This window comes from Callospermophilus lateralis, chromosome 10 (assembly GCF_048772815.1).
Source record: "Callospermophilus lateralis isolate mCalLat2 chromosome 10, mCalLat2.hap1, whole genome shotgun sequence".
Taxonomy (NCBI): Eukaryota; Metazoa; Chordata; class Mammalia; order Rodentia; family Sciuridae; genus Callospermophilus; species Callospermophilus lateralis.
The window spans coordinates 49422474-49448092 of NC_135314.1; the positions used below are offsets into that span (position 1 = coordinate 49422474).

The 25619-nt window shown below is 37.7% G+C and overlaps 1 protein-coding gene across 1 annotated transcript in view; it reads right to left on the reverse strand.

The window, feature by feature from the left end:
* Positions 1–24693, reverse strand: part of Atp13a4 (ATPase 13A4) — a 124541-nt gene extending 99848 nt beyond the window's left edge. Inside the window, exons 1-5 of the mRNA XM_077110334.1 lie at positions 24613–24693; positions 24360–24509; positions 22677–22824; positions 16244–16445; positions 14442–14475 (exon numbers count right to left, since the gene is read on the reverse strand). Coding sequence (XP_076966449.1) covers positions 14442–14475; positions 16244–16445; positions 22677–22824; positions 24360–24509; positions 24613–24693 — 615 coding nt within the window. The remainder of the gene's footprint in view (positions 1–14441; positions 14476–16243; positions 16446–22676; positions 22825–24359; positions 24510–24612) is intronic.
* Between the last annotated feature and the right edge of the window lie 926 nt (positions 24694–25619).

The window sequence follows — 25619 nt, forward strand, 5'->3', positions numbered from 1 at the left end:
TCCTGGAAAGTTTGGACAAACAAATGAAGTTGACCGTGTACTTAGAACTCTTAAATCCCTTTAGGATGCATGTAAAGTTCTATCTAAACTTCCCATTCAATTTTTTTTTTTTTTTTACTTTAACTCTCTGTTCTCCCTGTCCCACTCCACCACACACCACATACACCCTGCACACCAGCTCCGTCAAGCTGCATTCAATTCTCCTAATGGAATGTGCTTTGTTCTTTAAATCTCAGTACCCCTGGACACGGTGTCTCCTTAACCTGGAACATCCTTTTCCTTATCTTGGCTTGCCAGTAAACTCCTGTCCATCCTCCGAGATTCTTTTCAAATGGCACTTTTCCACCAAAGCCACACAGAAGCTGGCTGTAGCTTCCTCTGGGTTCTCACAGCACCTGTGTGTGCTCTTATCACAGCACAAACCTGCTGCACCACATTCTCCACCACAGATTGATATATAGGCTTTTGTCTGCCTAATGCCTGAAACAGGGACTTGCACATAACAAGTGCTCAATAAACAAAAGAAGAAGGAAGGGAGGGGCTAGATAAATATGCTGACAGTATTTACCTTAATCACTTTGCCTCCTGTAAAGAATTTGTGGGTTTTTTTTTTTAATTTACGTGTCATAATTGTACATATTCATGGGGTACAGTGTGACAATCAACACAGTACACAATGTGTGATGATGGATCAGGGCAATCGGCATATCCATCACCTCAAACATTGATCATTACTTTGTGTTGGAAATATTCAAAAGTCTAACTATTTCAACAGATATAATAAATTATAATTCACTATAGTCACCCTCTGTGCTAGAGGACACTAGAACTTAATCCTCCTGTCTTTTTGTACCTGAAAGCCCACCTCCTCTGTCCTCCCTCCCTCCCTCCTACTCTTCCCAGTCTCTTGTAATGATCATTCTACTCTCCAGTTTCTATGAGATCAACAATTTTTTTCCCAAGTGAGAACACATGGTATTTGTCTTTATGTTCTTGGCTTTTTTTCACTTATTATTTTTTCCACCTATTTCCAGTTCCATCTACATTGTAGCAAATGACAGGATTCTATTCTTTTTCATGAATAATATGAATCCTGTCCCACTTCATATATGCATCACATTTTCTTCATCCATTTATCAGTTGATGGACACTTTGGTTGCTTTGGTTTCTTTGGCTACAGTGAATCGAGCTGCAGTCTAACACGGAAGTACAGATGTCTCTGTGACATACTAATTTCATTTTCTTTTGATATATACCCAGGAGAGGGATTATTGTATCATAGGATAGTTCTGTTATTAGTGTTTTGAGGAACTTCCATAGTACCAATTTATCTTAGAACTTGTGTTTCAATTAGTTGAGTACAATGTACATGTCCCCCTTAGAGGGTTAGATCCTTGGGGCAGGAACAGAGCTTTATCTATTTTAAACCTGCACAGCATCCAAGCTGCAGGGATTCATTGCATTTGTTCAGTTTTTATAGTTTGGGTATTGTCTAAGGTTGAGAAAAGATGGCTGATGTGGAGGTCTCTGCTGGAGGATATATCAAGAGGAATTGCAGGAATGGGTAGATGGTAGATGTGGTCCAAATGTGTGGAGTCTGACCCCTTACTCACTGTGATTGCTGTGCATTTACCTGTAGAGCAGCCAAAACTTCCCCCGGGGGCAACCTCTTTATTAGTAAAGGAGTGTAAAGGGTTGAAATCTCCCACCAAAACCAGGCACTAGAAACTGCTGAAACAGCTCATTCCACAACTAGATAATAAATTCTCTGCTAACTGTGAGAAAATGAGCCTTTGCTTAATGTCATACAGCTGCTACCTCTAAGTCATAATATCTAGACAGATAGCCTAAAGATGGCACTACCAATCCTGTGCATCAGGATCACATCGACATATGTTAAAATGAAGATGCCTGGGTTGCTACCCCCAGTCTCTCGGGGCAGGGCCAGAGGACCAGAACATTTCCCACTGCTTCAATTGATCCTTATCACAATGGCATCTGGGAGCTGCTGATGGATACAGCAAAGGAAAGGACACTCTTTTATTTGGACAGATGATATTTCTTTTGTGAAACAGTTGATGTGGATCCAATTTCTATAAAGTGCTAACATGAGGCCCGGTAGGTGGCATGTGTTGGGCACATATTAGCCAAGGCCGTTCCTATACTTGGAGTTCCTTAGTGAGAAGAACATGCCATTTTTACCTCTATGTTCAGCATGGCACTTTAGCATCCAGAATAAGAACTTACAGAAAATAAGTTCTTGGAAAACTAAATTACACCAAACTTTGGATGGTTTTGAAAAAGATCGGAGGGAAATCTAAGAGGAATGTGTTATTTTTGCCTATTAAATTGGCCATGATACTTGGCAAGCACTGAAAGCTGGCCAGAGGGCAGTTCCAGGCATTCTTGAACAAAAGTGTTTGGAACCTTCTTAAGGTGGCAACAACTTTGCGCAAAGCAGTTAGTAAATTTATCAACAGCCTTCAAAATGTTCATAACTTTTTGTGTAGTAATGCAATCATTGTTTATAGGAATTGATATTAAAGAAATAATCTGAAATGAAAAGGTATAATTCTCCAAATATTTTATATACAAGTATAAGACACACACATACATTGCAGAGAACTCAATTGCTCAACACTGGAAGAAAGACTGAGTGAATTATGGCACTTCTACAAAACGGAATACTGTTCGATCATTAAATTCATGTTTACAATACATTTTAATAGCATGAGGAAATATTTATAATGTATCAAGGTGGAAAAGGGCATTTATAATTTAAATTCAGTAATATAGAAGAAATTGTATGCAGGAAAAAAGCTGGAAGAAAATATATCAGGTGTCAAACATGAAAGAATCGAGAGAGATGTTTACTTATTTCCTGATTGTTTTCTGTGCTTTTCAGAAAATTATAAGTAAAAATAAAGAAACAAAACAAAATTATTATAAATAAGTCTCACTAGACTTCCACTTCTGAGAACATACATTTAGTATTTCCTGTTTCTCCCAATAAGTTCCACTAAAATCCCAGAATGTTATGTAGGAAAAAAAAATTAAGAAGATGACCCTAGTAGAGAGAAGAAAGAGTGACCTTAGAAATTAAGCAATGAATGACATAGTGGTCAGTTCCTGGGGTTTCTCTTCTGCCTTACATATACCATGCTCAGAGCTGAAGAAGATGGCAACTCAAAAACAGAATAGAGGGGTGGGGGGGAGGGAGGGGAGAAGGGGAGGGGGCGGGGGTGGAAACAGGAACAAAACACCACAAGAAAAATTAGCTCTCATTAGCCAAAAGAGCAGAGAAGGAGCAGCTAGCAAGACAGAAAACTTCAATACAATAACCACTCTATTTAAGCCAAACACCACAGAAAAAGTGTGACCTGTCCCCACCTGCCACCAAAGACAGGCTAAAAACCTGTGCCTTAGCTCCCCTGCAAGATGGTGTCAGAGAAGGTCGAATAGGAAGCTAGGACTTTGATTTGAGTACCCTTGCCCCTCTGACCATGTGAAGCCTGGCCCTCCACCCTCACCAGTCTAAACAAGGCTTCTCTTTCTCTCCGTGCTGGGATATTGTCAGAGGAAACCTAGTAGAGTCAGGACTTTCCCATCCCTGCCCCACCAGGGCATCAGAGGAAGCCATCTGGGAACAGCAGTGAAGCACTTCTAATCCTTACAGTCAGGGAGCTGTCAGCGTACGCTTTACTCTCTCCTAGCCCCTCACCCAGGCTTCACATGTCAGTGGAGGCTGAGGGGACAGCCTGAACTTCTCCTACCAGTTAGTAATAATAGGACATCACCATGTTCTTCTCCTGCTGGAATAACGTCAACAGAAGCCAACTATGACGAAAATTCTAAACAAGCTCCAGAGTCCCACAATATAATTTCCAGAAGTTTCAGGTTTTAATTTGAACAAATCAGTTATCATTTCAAGAACCAGAAAGGTCTCAAACTGAAAGAAAAAAGACAAACCATACATGCCAGCACCGAGGTAACAGAGATGTTATAATTATCTGATAAAGATTTTAGGAGCTGAGGTTGTGGCTCAGCAGTAGAGCACTTGCCTAGCTCTACCGCTCAAGCCCTGGGTTTGACCCTCAGCACCACATACAAATAAATAAAACGAAGGTATTGTGTCCAACCAACTACAACTAAAAAATAAATATTAAAAAAAAGATTTTAAAGTAGTCAGAATTAAAATGCTCCAATTACATGCACACTTAAAACAAATGAATAAAATAGAACATATCAGAAAGAATATAAGATATAAAGCATCACCAAATGGAAATTTTAGAACTGAATATTGCAACACCTGAAATTTTAAAACTCAGTGGATGGACTCAGAAGCAGAATAGAGGGACAGAGGAAATAATCAGGGACGTGAAAGACAAAAATAAAAATTATCCAATCTAAACTACAGAGAAAAATTCACATTAAAATTTTTGACCAGATCCTCAGGGACCTGTGATACTATGGTACTATAACAAGACATCTGACTATTTATGTCATTGGAATCCTGGAAAGAGAAAAGAAAGAGGAAATAATTGAAACTCAAAAAATCAGGGCTGAAAACTTACAAATTTAGTAAAAGACATAAACTTACAAATTCAAGAAACTTAATGGACCCCAAAAAGAATAAGCACACACACACAAAAAAAAAATACATGGAAAGAAGGATAATAGTCATTACCTATACAATCTAACAATAAAGAAGAGAAATCTTAAAAGCAGTCAGAGACCTACACTCAAAGGGGAAAACAATTTGAATGACTACATATTTTTCACCAAAAGCCATGAAGTTCTGAGGGAAGTAACACAACACACTTCAAATATTTAAAGAAGTAACTGTGAACATTTTTTTCATATATTTTTTGACCATTTGAATTTCTACTTCAGTGAATTGCTTTTTTAGTTCCTTTGCCCATTTATTGATTAGGTTATTTGGGTACTTTTTTTTTTTTTTTTTTTGGTGTTAAGTTTTCTTAGTTCTTTATAAATCAGCGTACTACAGTGATGCAGCCACATCAATGTTTATAGCAGTTCGATTCACAATAGGCAAGTTATGGAACTAACCTACATACCCTTCAACAGATGAATGGATAAAGAATGTAGCATATGCACACAGTGGAATATTACTTAGACAAAAGGAAGAATGAAATTATGGCATTTGCTGGTAAATGGATGGAACTGGAGACTATCATGCTAAGTGAAATAAGCCAATCCCCAAAACACCCAAGGCCAAATGTTCTCTCTAATATGTGTATGCTAACACACTATACGGGGTGGGGATGGGAGGGAAGAACAGAAGTTTATTGGATTATACAAAGGGGAATGAAGGGAAGGCAGGGGAATAAAAATAGGAAAGACAGTAGAATGAATTAGACATTACTTTCCTTCACTCATATATGAATATACAACCAATGTAACTTCACATTATGAACACCCACAAGAATGAGATCCTAACTCGAATGGGTTATACTCTACACATGTGTAATATGTCAAAATATACTCTACTGTCATGCATATCTAAAAAAACAAATAAAAAAAGAAATAACTGTGAATGCAAAATCCCTACCCAGTCACAGTATCCATCAGAAATGAAAGGTAAACTAATGCATTTTCAAATGAAGAAAAACTAAGGTAATTTGTGACCAGTACACCAAACCTAGATAAAATTCTCCAAATAAAAGGAAACAATGAAAAAAGGATTCTTGTATCAGAAAGGAAGAAAGAACATGAGAAGCAAAATTAAAGATACGCTTTTTTCTCCTCTTGTGTTTTCTAAATTAAATTTGATGATTGCAATAAAAATAATAACAAAAATAGATATTGTAATTTATGATTGATGTGTTTCTAAATATACACTTAGAATAGTTAAGACAGTTATAAAAGGGGGGTAATAGGATAAAAAGATTAGGCTGTCTAAATTTTATTTAATCTGTTAAAGAGATTATACCAGAAAACTTTATATTATGTGTATATAATGTAATATTTAGAGCAATTACTCTTTACTTAAATCAAAACAGAACTCTAAAAATTGTTCTAGAGACCCATAAAAGGCAGGAAAAAGAAAATAGAAACAATAAAACAGAGCAAGCAAAATTCAAAAATTAAAGGGTAGACATAAATTCTAGCATATTAATAGTTACATTAAATATAAATAGCCTAAATTCATCAATTAAAATACAGAGATCATCAGTATAAATTATAAAATATTATAACCCAACTATCATAGTGTACAACTTACTTCAAATATAAAAGTATAGATGGGTTGAAATTAAAAGATGTAGGATCTATCAGGTAAACATTAGTCAATAAAGTAAAGCAAGAGAGGCTATGATGTAGAATAAACAGACATAAGAACAAAGAAAGTTACAATAAACAGAGAGTAACATTAAACAATTATAAAGGTTAAATCTACCAAGAAGACGTGGCAATCCTAAATGAGTATACACCAAAATAGATCAGGCAAAAACTGATAGAAATAAAGGGAGAAATTAACAAATCCATAATTATAGTTTAGGATTTGAACATTCTTTTCTTAATGATTCATAAAACAACTAGACAGAAAATGAACAATAATATAGAAGACCCAAGAACATCATCAACCAAAAGTGTTAAATTGTTCTGTATAGAGCTCTCAACCCAACAACAGCAGGCACTCATTCTTTTCAAGTGCTCATGGAATATATGTCAAGATAGGCCACATCTTAGGCCATAAAGCAAACCTCAACAAATTCAAGAGTTGAAACTATACTAACTGTTCTCCAATTGTAAGAAAATAAAACTAGAGATCAGTAACAAAAATTTAAAAGGAATATCTCCAATCCTCGGAACCTAAACAGCACATTTCTAAATAATCATGAGTAAAACAGAAATTCTTAAGAAAAAATTTTAAATCCATTGAAATGGATTTAAATAAAAGCACAACATAACAAATTTGTGGAACACAGCTCAAACTGTGAAATAACATGAAATGTGCTATACACAAAACCAATATGTATAGCGCTAACTATATAGATTAGGAAAGATGGAATTCCCAACAATAATCCCTCCTTAAGAATCTAGAAAAAGAAGAGAAACTTGACCAAAAGTAGCAATAATAATAACAGAAATCAATGAAGTTATAAACAAAAATAGAAAAATCAATAAAGAAATGAGATGCTTCTTTGAAAAGATCAATAAAATTGATAAACTACTAGCAAGAGAAAGAAAGAAACAAAAAATTACCAATATCATGGATGAAATTAAAAAATAAAAAGAAATACCATTTCAATGAGAAAAACAATTCTATTTGTATAAATTTGACAACTTGAAAAAAGGACCAATTTCTTGAAAAACACAAATTACAACTCAATGTAAAATAGATGATATAAATAACTCTCTATACTACTAAGAGAATTGAATTTGCACTTTTTAAATTCTCAAAAAAAAAAAAAAAAAAAAAACCCAGATAGTTTTGCCGAAAAATTCTACCAAACTTTTAAAGAACTAACAACACTTTAACCCAATCTCTTCCAGAATAATTATAGGATAGAATATGTCTCAACTCATTATATGAAGTTGGCATAACCCTAATTTAAAAAAAAAAGTCAAAGACAGCGAAGAAAAACAAAAAGAAAACTGCAGACCAACATCCCTCAGGAATATAGAAGCGAATGTCCTTAACAGATATTAGCAAAGAGAATTCAGCAACGTTAACAGAATTGTAAATCCTGACTACATGGGGTTCATTCTAGGGATGAAAGGCTGTTTCAACAGCTAAAATAAATTCAGTCAATATTAATTTAATAGACAACCATTTTAACAGAGTAAGGAAGAAAAATCACATGATCATATCAATCAATGAAGAAAATGACAAAATTTCATATTCACTCATGATAAGAACACTCAGAAAAATAGGAATAAAAGGGAACTTTCTCAACTTGACAAGCATTGTTAAAAACCTACAGTTAACATATTCAATGGAGAGAGACTGAATATTTTCCCCATTTGAAATACTGATGAAAGAAATCAAGGAAGAATTAATAAATTGAGAGACATTCCATGTTCATGGTTTGGAAACATGCTTTGGAAACATGGCTTTTAGTAAAGATTTTAATTTTTCCCAAATTTATAAATGGATTCAATACAATATGTATCAAAATCCCTATAAATATTTTTATAGATTATAAATAAGATAATTCTGAGATTTATAGAGAAAGATCAATGAAATTTAATCAATACAAATTTCCAAAAAAAAAAAATAGGAAAGATGTGGGAGCAATCAGTCCACTTGATTTCAAAACTAATTATATGGGTGCTAAAATCAAGATTGTATAGCACTGGCACATAAATCAATGAGATAGAGTAGAAAACCAAGACAGACTTCCACAGGTATACCCAATTTGACACATGGGCAAAAGCAACTCAGTGAAGAAAAAATAGAACAGACTTTACAATAAATGCTGCTCAAACAACTGGACAAGCATAGATGAAAAGAAAGAAGAAAAGAAGGAATCAGGGAGGGAGGAAGGGAAGGAAGAAAGGTAGAAAGAAACGTAAGTCTCAAACACCTTATTCCCAAATTAATTCATAATGGATTACACAATATAAAACATAAAACAAAAAGAAATACCTATAGCTAGCCAAAGAATTCTTAAACTCAAAAACATCTTAAGTACAGCCCATAAAAGGAAAAACTGATATACTGGACTTCATCAAAATGAAAAAAGTTTTGCTTTGTGAAAGATCCTGTGGAGAGGAGAAAAAGGAAAACTTATGATAGGAAGAAAATGTCTACAAACCACACTTGGGAACAACCAGATATCCATCAATGGGTGCATAGTTAAATAAACTATGGCATATAAAATATTACTCAGCAATAAATATGAACCAACTTGATACACCACAATAACCTGGATCCACCTCTAGCGCAACTGAGTTTTTAAAAATCCATTTCCAAAGTCACATGCTATATGATCATATTTATATAACATTCTTGAAATGACAAGATCATAGAAAAAGAGAGTAGATTCGCAGTTGCCAGAATTCAAGGAAGGGGTACAGAGGGGAAGGAAGTAGACATAAAGACATAGTGAGACAAAACGAAGGATCCCTCTGGTGACGGAAATGTTCTGTACCTTGACTGCCTCAGTGTCACTCTCCTGATGTTGTGATATTGAACTATGGTTTTATAAGAGGTGACCTGTGGGGAAGAAACTGGATAAAGCGTGAACAGTATCCTTGCCTTATTTCTTACAATTGCATGTGAATCTCCGGATATCCTTACAAAACAACAAAAAGAAAAAGAAATTGAGTGAGGTAAACTCCCCTATTTATAAGTGATTTCTCTCCAGAAGTCTCATGCTTTGGGGGCTCTGAGGATCCACTGGCTCTTAGTTGCCAATAGCAGCACCTATTTCCAGTAGGTGAAGATTCCAGGAAACTTCAAAATGAAGGACAGGTGAGTAAATGAATCAGACAGATCCTACAGACGCAGTCTATTTAGAGAAAGAAATGGAAAGGACCACAGAAAGGGAAGTTCCTGACACATAATGAATGATTAATGAAAGAATCCATACAAAAAAGAAACCAAGCTTCTAAGCATAGCTACAGCAGCTCCTAAATACCTATTGATTCCTCCGGCAGCCTGTGCAAATCCTTAAATACCACCAGCCCAGGCGCTTTCAGCACTGCGCTAAACCCAGCACTTGCAGATGAAAACATTTGGACAACTCTTACAAGCAAGTTTACTATGGCAATAAAGGCAAGATTAAAATAATATGAATAAAAAGAATAATGCTGAGATCAGACCAGAGAGGAAAAGAGCAGAGGTCAACAAACTTTTTCTGTAAAAATACCAGATAGAGAATATTCTCAGCCAAATGGGGGAATATGGTGTCTCTCTCACAACCCAGCTGTGTGTGGCAAAACAGGAAGAGGATATGTAAATAAATGTGGGGAGGGGCTGTTTTCCAACAAAATTTTATTTACAAAAACAATAGGGGAGGAGTTGTATTTCACCCATGGTTTCCAGATTCCTGAAGCTGAGAAGAACAGAAAGCTTTAGTCTTTGCATCTGTAATGATAGTAACCCACCTAACAGGGCTATTGAGAATTTAAAATGAAATAGTCCATGAAAGTGTTTAGCAATCACAATGAGGTAGGACTTAGTAAGTCGTGAACAGAGGTTTGTTATGGTTATTATTATAAGGCGAGAATCTGGCTAACCCCTAGGTGGCATCTCCGGTCTGGACTCCTTGTTGACAGTGACCTTAGTCACACCAAGGGGCAATTATCCCTATCTTGCTCTTCCTGGTAGGTGCCCCTTTGTCACCAAATCCATGTGGATTTCAAAGGCAGAACACACCAAGAGAGGATGGCTTCTTAAAAGTGTCATAAAGAATATCTTTCTAAGATTTTCCGATGTCAAAGAAACTGTGCCGCGTGGAGAGCAGCTGAAGAAACTGAGGGTTTGGATTGAAGAAGAGATTCCCGGAGGCATGGAGATGAGGGTGTTTGAGGATCATATTTAAATACACAGGTGGCCCCAGAAGGCAAAAGAGTTTGGACTAATGAATTGAGAATAATGAACCATATTTCAACTCAACAGGAGGAAGAGGGCTGTTTTGAATAGTCAGCTCTGCCTTAGAAGGACATGGTTTGCTTGTGGTAAATTTTGTATGGGAGAAATAAGGGGAAAGATGGTCAGATAAACTTTGAAGAGACTTCTGACCTGAAACTCTATGAAACAAGTTCAGTGTGATAAATCAGTCAACTCTTTCTCTAAATTCTAATTCTCACTTACTTTTGGATTTATATACTATTTGATATAGTATTTATTAAATTTATAGTATTTATTTAGCAATTATTATTTTGGAATGCAGCTATAACCAGTTGAAGTGGCTTGTCATTCAATATATATATTATATATATTACTTACTATTATCAGGTACTTTTCTAAGCATTGGGGATATAGCAGTGAATAGCTGTTCAATAAGCCATTACAGATTTATTTAAAAATATGTCCTCCTTTTATTTGCATATTCTTTTGCTATTTTTTTCAGTTGGCTGATTAATTTACACATGGACAATGTGAAGGTAATTATTTTAATGTTGCTCAATGTGTTAAAATTCAAAATTATTGTTTTTTTTTTTTCCTTCACTGAGACTTTATGTGAAATTTCAGAAAGAGGATTGTTGGATTTTTCTCCCCATCATTTTTCCGGGAGGTATTGGAGATTGAATTCAGAGGAGCTTAATCATCAAGTCCCATCCCCAGCCCCTTTTATTTATTTTTATTTTGAGACAGGGTCTCACTGAGTTGCTTAGGGCCTCGATAAGTTGCCCAGGCTGGCTTTGAACTTGTGATTCTCCTTCCTCAGCCTTCTGAGTTGCTGGGATTGCAGACATGTAGCGCCATACCTGGCATCCCCCCATACATTTGAAATATCTCACAATCAAACTTTTGTTAAAGAATAAATGCTATCCATCTGAACACAGGATACAGAATTTGGTAGAAATAACAGGAATTATAGCATTTATTTATTCATACTAGCATAGGAACCTCAGGGAGAAGCCACATAGAAAACTGAAATGAAATCTGAAGGTCCCAAGTTAGTGGCCAGTACCCGTTGCCCCTGCCCCATGTTCTGCTGTGGTCAGAATGGATTCTTTAGATGAATACATGCCTTCTACTAAAAAAAAAAAAAAAAAAAAAAAAATCTTTAGAGAGAAACATCACAGTTTCCTATCACACAATCCCTGCTCTCCTTCTCCAGGATGGTGAATGGCAAAGACAGCATTTTGAGTATCAAAATCCCATCCCTCCCAGCAGTTGAACCACTAATGAGGAGATGAGTTCTACCTTCATCTAGATCTCTGCTCCTGAAGGGGAATTAAAAGCCCCAGCAGCCTTACAAAAGTACAGTCCACAAAAGGTATCAAATTAGGACACTGGGAAAGACTCTCTGTTAAAAATACGTAAGTAAGGGCTGGGGATGTGGCTCAAGTGGTAGTGCGCCCACCTGGCATGCGTGAGGCACTGGTTTGATTCTCAGCACCACATAAAAAATAAAGATATTGTGTCCACCTAAAACTAGAAAATAAATATTTTTTAAAAAATAATAATAAATAAATAAATAAATAAGTTTCTCTAGCTCGAAAAAATGCAGACCGAATTCATACTCAGAGGAGTTTACTGAAACATGACTCATAGCAGTAAACTGAAAGCAATATGTGTATAACAAAAGGGCAATTATTAAGTACTATTACATGGCCATGAAAATAAAATTTATTCAGAATTTTAATAATATGGAAAGAATATATGTAATAATATTAAGTCAGAGAGAGAAACAACATAAAATCATGGAGCATGATTTCAAATTTAGTTGAAATAAAAGTGTGGGCCTAAAAAGACCTGGAAGGAAGCTGCTTCCGGCATAGGCATACTATCCCTCTGTGCATTGGATGGTGGCATCATGGTGACTGTTCCCTTACAATATGACCTTCTGTATTGTGCACATTTTAATCATTGAACATGCTTCATTTTTAAAATCGGAGAAATAAATAACATATTTTTTGAAGAGCTGTTTTCTGTCTGCACACAGATATTTACAATACCAAATGAAAGCTACATTACATATATATTTTTTCCAGTAAAGAAAATCACCCTGTGGTACCTGACTATTTTAACAGTATTTAAGTTCAGTTCACCTATTGATGATTGATGAGCAGATTGGAAATTCTGTTTGTGTGCCTGTTTGTCTGTTCCTATTTCTTGTTTAGACCACTCAACCCCATTTTTTTTTTTTTTACTCCAGGTAATGGTATACAACGCCTCCATTTTCTTATGGCAAACTACATCCTTTACTAATCCCAGCTGATGTGCCTCGTGTAGAGCTGACTCTGATCCACTCCAAGAATGGCCATGTGACTACAAACAGCATTCTCCAGGCCACGCTGAATGGGAAGAGCAAACATGGTCCAATCAGAGACCATGAGAAATGAGTACTGGGATGACACTATTCAAAGAAAGGCAAGTCCTTTTTTCTACTGGGATGGTTGGTCATGTCATCCTAGAGTTATCAGAGGGTCCCTGTGGAGTCTGAGAATATAATCAGCATGGTAGAGGTACATCAAATAAAAAGGGGAAAGGCCAGTACTGATGCACTTTTTTCGCCCCTAGATCAAACTGTGCCTGAAGATGAGTGGATATACTTGGATTTTGAAACTGAGCCAACACATTGACTTTATTTGCCTAAGATAACTTGTGGTGAATTTTTCAGTTCCTGGTAACCAAAAAGTTCTAATATGAAAGTTCGCTAAAAGCTAGACAGGCAGCAGAGAGAGAGAGAACCGAAAACAAGAATTTTCTTAGGTAAGAGTCAGATAATAACATGGTAATTAAGAAACTTATGTAGCTGCCGAATATGAGTCAACTGTAAGTATGAAATTGACACACTGAATCAAAAAAAAAAAAAAAAAAGCTTGTGCTTTTTTTTCACCTGTTTAACAGCTAAAGTGTTCCTAGTTTCAGCAAAAAAAATAAAATGTGGTGTCATATCATTTAAATATTTTTCTATCAACCTAACATAAATTCCTTGAGAAAAAAAAATTAAAGGAGATACAGATACAAGAGCAGGAAGCACATGAAAATTATGCTGAAATTATCCAAAATAACATCACTAAAATAGTTGCCAGACAAATCTCATATACTCTTTAAATAGTTATTGTTACCTAACTGATAAGGATAATGATTAAACACAGTTTATCTGATTTTCAAAGGTCTCTCTTAGAGACTTTTGCTTCTAAATGTAGCATGCTACAAAGAATATCACCCTCACCCAAACCACCAGGGGAAAAAAAAATAACCCACAAATAGCCCATAAAATCATGAATTTCATTGAGCCCATCAGATAACTAAGATTTCAAGTCAATCAAGTAAACCAAATTCCAAAGAAGGACAAGCCCCTCCAAAACGAGAGAGCGTAAAACAATGCTTTCATCTTCTGCCGGTTGTGGGAGAGAGTCGTGGTTGCTATAATGTGGGTAAGAGGAAATCAGCTAAAATTTTAACAGTTTCACAAAGGCCAAGTGTAGTTGACAGCAAATGTCGGTAATATCAGAAGTTTTCAGACCCCGAAAGAGTTCACATCCACTCAGAATCCCTTCCTGACAGACACCAACTAGCGTGCATGAAAGGAGCCTGAGGACGAAGGAGGACACAGCCCAGAGGTCCCCTTGACTGCACAGCTGTAAAGGAGGTGACCAATGGCTCCTGCAGACAGAGACTCAAATTCCCTCTCGCTTCTCTGGACCCTTCTCTCCAGTGCTTTAACCGCTGGAATGGGGCAGTGATGGGCAAAGTTCAAGTACTTCTAAAAAGAATGAGCTGTACAAGGGCACAGGCAAAAATTCCCTGGCTGGAGGAAGAACAGAAGCCAAACTGCTCTGCCACTTACCCTCCTGACATCAGATGCTGCATTGAAGTCAAGCCTAAGGCAGAGGAGGGGAAAGACACCCTCATCAAAGCTGCAGAGTGTAAGACAGACTTGGTTGCTGGATGAACTAGAGGCTACCAAACACCAGTCCCTGGAACCCAGATGCAAAAGACTGTCTAGGGCCAAGTCTGGAATGAATAACCCTCTCCATCCCCGCCAGCAAGTCAGGAGGCTGCCACCAAGGCAGCGGAGGGGCATAAGAGACCACTTCTGTGGTACGGAAAGGGGCATCCAGGTCATGGAACTCCAGCACCTCTGCCCCTCCTCATTTCCATGCCCAAAGGATCTGAGACCCATGACTTTCATTAAAACAGGCCTGTGGGTTTTGTTTCACACAAGTTCAACATTAACTGTTAAACTAATACACACAGTTTATGTCATGGTCAACGCAAGAATAGGCCACAGAAAACACAAAGAAATGAAGGCAGTTGACTTTCAAGAATTAGGAATAGGGGCTTTGGCATCAACCTACCTAGGTTCATTTTTTGCTACATCTTAAATACCAGCTTTGGGCAGATTATGTGGTTTCTCGGTGCCTTCTTTTGTAAATTGGGATTGACAACCCAGTTGGGTCAGGAAAGAAGAAACTATTGTAATACATGCACAAAAACCTTCAATTCAGCTTATCAGGAATTCATTAAGTAAACATGTAAGATACAGACACAAACATGACACCTGTCTCTGACAATAACTCACAGGCTATTAGGGGAGAAGAATAAACACAAAACTCTAATATAAAACTTAATTTTGAAAAAGCTGCCACACAGTCTTGTAAAAACTTGATGAAAATATCAGTAACAGGAATTTAAACCTAGACTGAAAAGGAAGTGTGACCGCGGGTTCCCTTGTGATTTCGTGAAGGAAATCAGATTGAAGGTGGGTTTTGATGGATGAGCAGGATGCTGAATGTGGGGATCAGGGAAGACATGCTCCTGGTTAAGAAAGTGCATAACCAGGTATGATGTCAGGTGTCAGTAATCCCAGTTCTCAGGAGACTGAGGCAAGAGGCTCTCTTGAGCCTCGGAGTTGGAGGTCAGCCTGAGCAGCACAGTGAAACCTCAACCTCCACCAAAAGTATATAATATATTCTAGAAAGAGCAGAGTATTTTATATTCCTGGAAGAGCAGACTACATTTGAGTGGTCAGAGAAACTAGAAAGTGAATATTTGTCTCTTGGGATTGCTAAAGCAATTAGCTTAGGTGGGTGTTTGTGCAGAGCCCTTAGCATTTACAGTATCCATTTTTTTGGAGACCACCTTAGCATTTACAGTATCCTTTTTTTTTTTTTTTTTGGAGACCCATAGTTGGGGAATTTTGAAACTTTGACCCAACCTCCTGCCCCATTGTTTCAGAATCAGTGCATAGAAGAAGAATGTGAGGATTGATCCATGTTTTGAGGCCAGCTCCAAAGCAAAAGTATTCACGTAGTTGTTTATTCCTCTGAAGTGAAATATCCTTGGGATACCTGGTGTTTCAAAGTCGAAGGAGTGTACTGAAACAATCATCAATTATATTTTTCCATTAAAAACCAGATAGAAGTAACCCCACTTATATTTTTCCACTTAGCTACCCAAACTTAGTTTTTCATTACTATTGTTTTGGAGTTGGCCTCAAAATACATATTGTACCTCACTGTGTCGTCTTCTGATTTGAAACTTAAGTATCAGAGTTTTAAAATCCTCCCACTATGGGTCTCCCAAAAATCTAATTGATTCTGTAAATACTAAGGTGATTATAATCTCAGGAAGGCCATGTGCACGCACCCATCGAAGTCAGAGAGTGTCCTGGCCTGAAGGACATATTTCTCCAGGAAAGCATGCAGGACATCTGGACCTCCTCTCTGTTCTTTTGATGAGCAGACATCCAGGGCATAGCTGTGTTCACTGTCCATAAGAGTAGCCTTAGGCAGGGAGTGAAGCTGAGGAGGCCGTTTCAGGCAGCTCATCAAGGTGCGCGTGATGGGCACTGGGAAAGAGTTGCAGGTCATTTAGGTGGGCTGTCCCACTCTGGCTAGTCTTTAGTCTTCACAAAGCCTTTAAACTGTAACCCAGGAATAAATCTGCTCTGGATACATGCCCAAATCACCAACTCCTTTGAAGATTAGGTTTTGATTTTTGATTTTTATGGGCTGAAGACCCTATATAATTCTGGGTTGGTTAACCCCGACCAATACTTCTTATTCCTTCATTCATGGGTAATGTACTCAGCAACTGCCATAAATTCCTAATCCAACATAACATAATGTCTCCAGATATGTTTTTTCTTTCCTTGACTAAAAAAACTCACAGTATCTTGAAAAAAAAATCAACAGTATCACTGAGACTTCTTAAAATGTTACATAGAGATTTTAAGTACCTATTTTAAATTTTTAAAAATTGTGAGTCTGTTGGAAAGGACCTTAAGAAACCAGTAGCAGGTGTTAAGCCTGGTTCAAACCAGTAAGATATTATTATCTCTACCTTGTAAGTAAGGCAAAGTTCAAGCAAGGTGACCATGATTTGCTTTAAAGTTGTAAGAATGAATGACAGCAGAGTCAACAAGAAAACGTTGGTCTCAGTCCTAATGGATTTTTTTTTTCAGTTACACCTTGCTGTTTTTTCCACCATTAACAAGAAAAAATAGCACATCCAGAATTTTGCAAAACCAAGAGGCAGTAAACCATTGTTTAAGGGAAGGACTTAGGCCATAGTCTGACATTACTTAGCCAAATGAACTTCGGTATGTCATTTAACAGCCCCATGCATCTTTATAAAAAGATGATAATTTCCCATAGAGTTGTTGAGAGTATTAAATACATTGCTATGTGTATAGTTCTTATCCTGGACTTGACCCAAATAAACATTAAAATTTGCAACTATAACAATCCCCACTCCCCTCCCTGTTTCTATGCTTTCCTCTGAGACCCAAGGGCAGCATCATTCTTCCCCATGAACAAGGTAGGAGCCTTGGAGACAGCCTTAGTAACTACTCATCCTGTTCACCCATCACTCTTATTCCATAGTCTATGGATTAGGAAGTCTCTTTATTTCTAACTTCTAAATATCTCGAGTCCTTACTCTATTCATCTTCTCTGACTAATCTGTGGATTAGTCCTGACTCTCTCACCTGGGCTATTTCAAACTCCTCCTTACTGATCTTTCTTCCTCCAACCGACCTTCCGCACCTCATTTCTTTGGAAAGGCAAAGCCTACCATGTTACTCTTGTTTCAGATCTTCCAGTGGCTACCACACTGTCAGCCAGGCCAGTGTCACCACCATTTGGATTAAGTGTATGTCTACCATCAAAGATTCTAATTCAGTAAGTCTACAACAGGACCTAAGAATCTATTTTTATATATTCCCCAACATGATTCTAGTACAATTATTTCATTGACCAATGTTTAAGAATCATTAAAAAAATATATAAAATGCACATGCATTCAGATGTCTTTTAAAATCTTACCTACCCCTCTGGGGAAATTAAATGCCATCTTGCCCTTGAAGATTACTCAGAGTTGATTGTTCCTTCTTCCATGTTCCCTCAACTCCATAGGCACAACTTCCACAATGGCACCCATCACATCACGTGACTGTAACATTTGCACCCAAGGCTTCTCCACTTGCAAGGACAGTTTCACGGGCATGAGTCCTGAGCAGTCTCACAGGGCTCTGCACTCAGAAGGACCCTCCACTTAGTTTAATGCACAGCTATTACCATCGTGAAATTCTTAATGATCGTTGAACAAAGGTCACCTCATTTTCATTTTTCACTAGGCCCCCACAAACTATGTCTTACCCTCTCAGCTGTGAGCTCCTTGAAAACAGAAGCTGTTTGTTATTCACTCAAAATCCTCCTTGGTTAGCCCAGAGGCCTCCTGGCACAGAGGAGAGGTTTCTTAAATATTTGTTGAGTTCATACATGAATGGATGAAGGGATAGAATGAAGTGTCTCATAGAAAAATAGTGCTGTACGGCTAATTAACTCTGAAGAATAAGCCTTGTTGACGCTTGCAGGAGAGGAAAGCCAATTGACAAATTCATAGAATGATTGACCATTCCAAATAAATAACAAAATTTTCTAGCTTTGTCGTAAAATTACTCAAACCAGGTCTACTTTTGAACTCGGCCATCGGCCTGTTCTCCCAATGTAAAATTGCAGGTTATTGGAGCTTGCAGTCACACTGTCAAATATGTCCTGCTTGTCTGTGCCAGGTACTGTGCACAGTTCCAAGGGGAGCAGAAAAGGGAAGGAGAAGGCCACAGAAAGGTGAATCAAGCAGGGTCCCTTGTCCTCCTGAAGCAATTAAATCTCACTCCTCAAGAGTTTATATCAAAGATGAGTCGACTTCATGGGAGTTCTGCAGCAATGAATTGAGAATAAAGACATCAGACTTGGCCAGTGGCCCAGCTTCCTGAACATTTCAACTGACAAAATGTCTCAGCCTGAACACAATCCCTCCACTATGAGATCTGTGGGTTCACTACTTAACACTGGCAACCAACTCGGAGGTGCTCACTGAGCATAATAAATAAGTGGCTATTGAGGTGGGGGAGGTGCTTCTGCTCCCGGGTGTTAGAGAAGAAAAGGCAAACTTCAGCTATCAAAGTGAGCCAACAACTCGGTGAGGACAAATGTCCCTAGTTCACGCAGATGGCAAAGCAGGACCTCCAATGGGACTGAGACCACACACCACCCACTGGCACATCACATGCCCCTTGCAACACTAACTTGGTGCTAGGTTCTCAGAAATGACCTGGAAGTTGAAACAGCATTTCTTGATTTTCCACATTCACTAGTTTTTAGCTGCCCAGTATTTAACATGATTAATTATGTTAAATATTTCCCAGCACTCCACCAAACATATTGTTTCCTATAAGCTCTTTTATTTTTTCTCCACACATGTCCAAATACAATAATAATATCATATTTGGATATCATCCATTTGTTCACATAATGCATCATGGTAAAACAAAACAAAATAGAGCACATTCTATTCTCTTAAAACATGCAGACGTTAAATTAACTACTTAGCATAATCCTACTTGGTATAACATCAGCAACAACTTACGAGCTTTTAGTCAAAAAATAGAAGTGGCAATGAATATATAGACATATTTAACCTCCAATTAAGGAAATGCAAATATAGTACAACCATAAAATATCATTTTCACATACGGATGAGCCGGAGTTAAAAAGATTGAAAATGTTCTACATTGGCAAGTCTGAAGAGAAAGGAAGTTTTGGCAAAAAAGGATCGCTGCTCAGTACAAACTGTTACAACCACATTTTGCAAAGCAATAGGGCATTATGTATCAATCAAAATTTAAGTGTGCATCCCCTTTAATGCAACAATACCATTTCTAGGCTTTTATCTTAAGAAAACAATAGGACAAGTATATAAAAATACACATACAAAGTTGTCCTTCCCAGCCACAAAAATAGAAATAACAGAAAAGTGCAACATAGGAAATTCAACACAGCATGGTTCAGCCAAATACAACTTTTTAAAGCCATGTGGCACTAGAATTATCAAAAGAAAAATTCATCCATAATACATTTTTAGGTGTAATGAGAAGGCCAGCTTTCAAACATAAAGGAGTACAAGGGTGAGGGGCATAGTTCAGTGGTAGAATGCTTGCATAGCATGCATGAGGTCCATCAGTCCAAAGCACCACTAAATTAAGAAATAAATATTCAGATAAATGATTCCATTCTTTATTTAAAAAATAACTATTTGTGAATATGTGTTTGTATTTCCTAAGAAAAGGTTGGGATTGATTTTATTTGGTTTTTCCATGATGCACAGTACAATCGAACAGATAATATCTACATAGCATTTGGGTATATATCGGGGTGGGGGAGAGACAGTCATGAGGAAATGATATTCTCAGTGGCGTGTTGATGAATACTTATCAACCGGCCTTTAAGGGGGTACAGAATGGGGTTTCTCCTAGTGTAGGACCCACAGATTTCTAGGACATAATCACTACCAATTTTATTAATTTGAAACTATGAATGTGATATCTCTGAATATGGAGTTGGGAAAAGATGTGCAGTTGTACACCATTATATAGTATTTTCATGGTACAGACACAACAGATAAAATTTTGAGAACATAAGCCGGGCGTGGTAGCACATGTCTATAATCCCAGCAAGCTCAGGAGGCTGAGGCAAGAGGACTGAGAATTCAAATCCAGCCTCAACAACTTAGCAAGGACCTAAGAAATTTACTGAGACCCTGTCTCAAAATTAAAATAAAAAGGGCTGGGGATGTGGCTCAGTGGTTAAGCACCCATGGAAGAATATAGATAATATCAAAAATAATTATATAATAATAATTTGTAGTGAAATAATTAAAAAGTGGTGAATCATATGTATGTATTTTTATAAGTCTGGAAGAAGAGTTGTCTGTATGGTAATATTGATGGTATCCAGATGTAAACTCATGAATCATATCTACTTCATTCTTTAGACCCTTATTTGCAATTTCAATATTTTAACACTAAACATGTCACCTTTATAGTCAGAAAAAAATTCACAATTTTTCCCCTTATCTGCTAAAACCTAAGAAAGAAAGAAAAAAAAATTCCAAGGCATTATTACTTTTGAGAGAAGTCTTGCTAACACAAAATGCTTCCCAGCATGGTTTTATTAGTGTGAACAATGTTTGCCCTAATCAAACCATGATATATCCATTCAGTCATATCATAAGGAAACAAACATTAATGTTCCTATGTCCTTTCCTAACAGAAATAAGAGACATTAGATTTCAAAGTGATTTGAACTCCCAAATAGTCTGATTCTCTCACTTCATAAATCAAGAAACTGGGTCCCTAGATGGGCGTTTTCTCCAAATGAGCACTACACAAGACAGTTAAAAAGTAAGTCAGAGGCTCTCCATTTATAAATGGTCTCTATAGAGAATAAAAATATATATTCCTCTTGTTCTTATTTAATGAGAAGGGATGACCTCATTTTGTGGAGTAGTATTCATTCAATTGGGTAATTGTGGAGTCTCTGACTCCTCCTACCTTTGTTCAGGCAATAGCAGCTCACACTCCAAACCTTATTTCTCAAAACACTTCCACATAGATGTTGATCCTCTTAGAAACCCTGTGAGACAGGCAGGGTAAGGACCACTCCTACTTGATAGATAAGAAGACTGGAGCTATAACAGGCAAGTAGCTTCCCAAGGCTGGTGAGAACCAGGTCTCTGGCTGGACACAGAGCTCTCTGGGCATCTCCTATCTGAGGCCTTTCCAAAGCAGCCATCTGAATGAACCCTCTTCAAAGGTCACTTTCTCCCCTTCTCTTCCTCATCTTTCCAACAAATTCTTTTTTCCTTTGGCACCTACCTGTCTTATTCTTCACATAGCGGTTGTTATTCATTCAGATCACCTGTGTTGCTCTTTAGTTATTTCTTTATTTTAGAATAAAAGATAACTCCAGCCATCTTTAGGCCTGGAATATTCCTGTTCTTTCTTGACATACAGGCTAAGCCCCAGAATATTGTTTTCTCTCGAAATTGGAAGTCATTTCGTATCATCAGAGAAATTACTTGGCCAATGTCCAAAGAACAGGACAAGAAACTGCAAATGCTTTGGTGTGACACATTTCTAGACCATCATGGCTTCCTAAAAAGGACTAACCTGGAAGTTGGAGAAGACAGACTCAATGAGGAACTACAAATTGCATGTACCGAAACAGACCCTGGGTGAGCTTGGGTGATGGTCTCATCAGCCTCATTTCATTAAGGGAAGAAATGTGTTAAGAGCACAGTATCCCCAGAAAGAACTGAAAATTATCAATGCAGATCCAGAGACACACAGCTACCAGCTTTACCCATTGGCACTCCAGTCCCTGGACTTACTGACTGATGCAACCCTGAGCAGATTCCCTGGGGATGGATTTCCCCATCTTTACAATGAGGATCATGATACCTACTTTCCAGGGTCGTGGTAAAAACTGAACTAGCTACTCCCCAAGAAAAGGCTTTATAAACTCAAACTCAGCATAAAAACCTGAGGAATATCTTTAAGATATCTAGATCATTTTTGAATTTCATTGCTGTGGGCAAAGGATGGAGGAGTGAGAAAGGGATTTGGTGTCAAATAGCGCCAGGCAGGTGGCCAGGTTTCTGCAGGCAGAACAGGGGAGCCACCAGAGCATACTAATGCTGCACCTCTGCTGAGACTGCTGGTCAAATGACTCCTCACCAGAAAACACAGTGTCCCCTCCACAGCAAAGACACTCTCCCGGCTGGCCAGGCTTACAGCCACACACAAAACTAGGCTGACCCCCTGATGCGTTGATGGTGACTGTAGAAAGATGAACTGCTAACAGAGCTGCTTTGTTGGGAGAAATCTGTACCACCAGGGAAGAGGTAGTAGATATCTTAAGTCTATGAATATCCTCTGGAGGAAAAGAAAAATGATCCCTAATGACATTTCAACTACAAATTGTCCAAGAACAGAAATGAGTAGGCAAGAGGAGAGCAGGTGTGTCTGTAAATGAGGGAGGGGGGACAATCACACCATTTTTATAGAGTCTCAGCCTTCTGTGAGAGTGCTCAAGATGAGGATAAAATTGTCAGCTTAATATGAAGAGGAATAGAATATATTTCTCTTAAGAAAACATTCCAGAGAAATAAGAATATATCCAGCAGAGGGCAAAAAAAAAAAAAAAAAACAAAACATTTCTGGTGACATTTGTGTAGGGCCTTGAAGGCAGCTGTCACTCAGCAGCCAAATCTGAAAGAAGTAAGGATATGGTTAAGAAAGCCATCTGAAATTAGATGCTTTTTATTTTCTTATAATTTTTCTTTCAGCTTTGATAGAAGAAGGGATCTACTCTTGAAGGTCCAAAAAATGTTGTTGCTATAGGAACAGGTAAGCAGATTAAACTTGAAAGACCAGTTTTGAAACAAAGAATTTAATAGTCAAGGCTCAAGCAATTAACCGAGAAAACATTTTAAGTAAATATCTTTTGGGTTTGTTATTTATATATTAATTCTAGGAAGATAAAATGCTATTATAGGATGAGAGCATCACATTTGAACATTTTAATTATATCATTAGCAGCATAAAAGACTGTGCTTACACAATTAGCAGAACGACCTTATTAAACAGAAGTGTGCATTTCTAACTCTCTCTTGATTACATTGTAATTGAGAAATATAACTTTAAATTCAGCAGGAACATGAGAGTCATCTTTGATTTTCCTACAGTTCCCAAGATAGAAATGCATCTAAAATAAAAGAGACAATGAACTACAGAAAGTTTTCTGTTAGCAATCTCTGTAACTAGGGAGCTACAAGTAAAATTCTAGAAGTAAACAGAAATGTGTGTAGGCTGATAATTGTTAATATTTTATGTGTCTTCCCTGTCCAACAGTCTAGGCGAACAAGATACGTGAGAAGAGAAGAAGGTCAGAGACCCAACTGTGTTGCTGCTTCTCTATTGATGCCTGCTCCTTCCTATCAGGGAATACCCTGCTCCTCACCTCAGGGATCCCTGGCATTATTAGAAGTTTCAAACAGAACTTGCTATACTGATGAGGCTCAAAAAAAAAAAAACGAATTATCAAGTGGTATTGTGTTTCTCTCCCTTTCTGTTTTACTTAAAAAGAAAACATTCTTGATAAAATGAATACAATATTTTCATTCTAACAAATTTCTACAGTCAAAGGTTACATTTACAGGACAGAAAGATTTTGTGGACATTACTTCTTCTTGTGTAACCCCAGATCAAAGTGCAGAGAAGTGTGTAAGAGTGTGTATGAATGCACATGTCTGCGTGTGTGTGCGTGTGTGTGTGTGTGTGTGTGTGTGTGTGTGTGTGTGTGTGTCCCAGAGATTGGGGAAAGAGAATGCGAAGAGGAGAATGTGGCTAGAATCTTACCATCTCATTCTCTTCTCCTTCATTGAGCAAAGCATGCTGGCCCTTCTCAAAGTGGTCCCCCATGAACAAGTGATTCCACTCCTCCTCCCTGACCCTCCTGGGCACACGCTTCCAGGACGAACTCGCTGAGCCACGCCGCACCCCAACTGACTGAAAGAGTTAATGATCCTCCAGGTTAAAACTCCTTCTGGTGCACACACCTTCTCTCAGCAAATGACAATACTTAGCAGACTGAACTCCTCCCACGAGTCACCCTCTGCAAGGAGGAATTTCTGGCTGCTCCTTGCTGACTGCATTCTCTCAGAGCAGCTGTCTCAAAGGAGTCTGCTCCCATGCCGATCTTTTTGTGCCCAACTTACAGGAAAAGAACTCATTGCCTGCCCAGTGCCTGCCAGCATCAGACATCTGACTGCAAATCCAACAGGACAATGCAGAGCTGGCAAGATCCTTCCAAGGAGCGGGTGCAAGAACTCCCAGGTTGCTGCCTTATTCACAGGAGCTGAGCCAATGGGGGTTGAGGGAAGCTAACAGAGCTCCAGATTTTAATTTGCTTAATGAAAACCCCAATCCATAGGTTTTTAATAGTACCCTCATTCCTTTTGCTTACGAAAGGTACAAATTATCACTAATCCCTTTCAAAAGGTATTCGTAATCGCATTTCCTTGTGCATGCAAAAATATTCTACTTAATGTCTATGTGGAGTTAAGTTTGCTTTTCTTGCAAACATAAAAAAAATGGATAATCAAACTATTCTACGTAGTCTCCCTTCACTCAACTATTGGTGGTTAAACTCTTAAAGATGTCTAGAAATCAAATATTAAAGTGATTTTACAACAAAACTCATTTTTTATTTGCTCACAAATTATTCAATGAACACTGTTTGAGCACAGGAACTACATAAATAAATCAAGTCATATTTGCTACCCTCGGGCTGATGTGGGGATTCAAACATGCAAACACGTAGGACAAAAAGGGTTGTTTTTTTTTTTTTTTTTTTTTTTTTTTTTCGGAGAGTAGAATGTATAAGTCTAGGAAAAATGTCTGAAGTCCCAGTGTGGTATGAATAAGCACAAAACTCCTCGGCTCTGGAAAAACACCTTTTTTCAGCCACTTGTCTGCATCGGTCTTGCTGTGTGATAATTTAACCTATAGGAACTGGCTCTCCTCATCTGGCAACATCTGGCAGGAATGTCCAGGGAACAGAATGGGACTTGAGACAGCATATCATACAGGCTCTTCAGGTGCTGTTGGCATTATCAG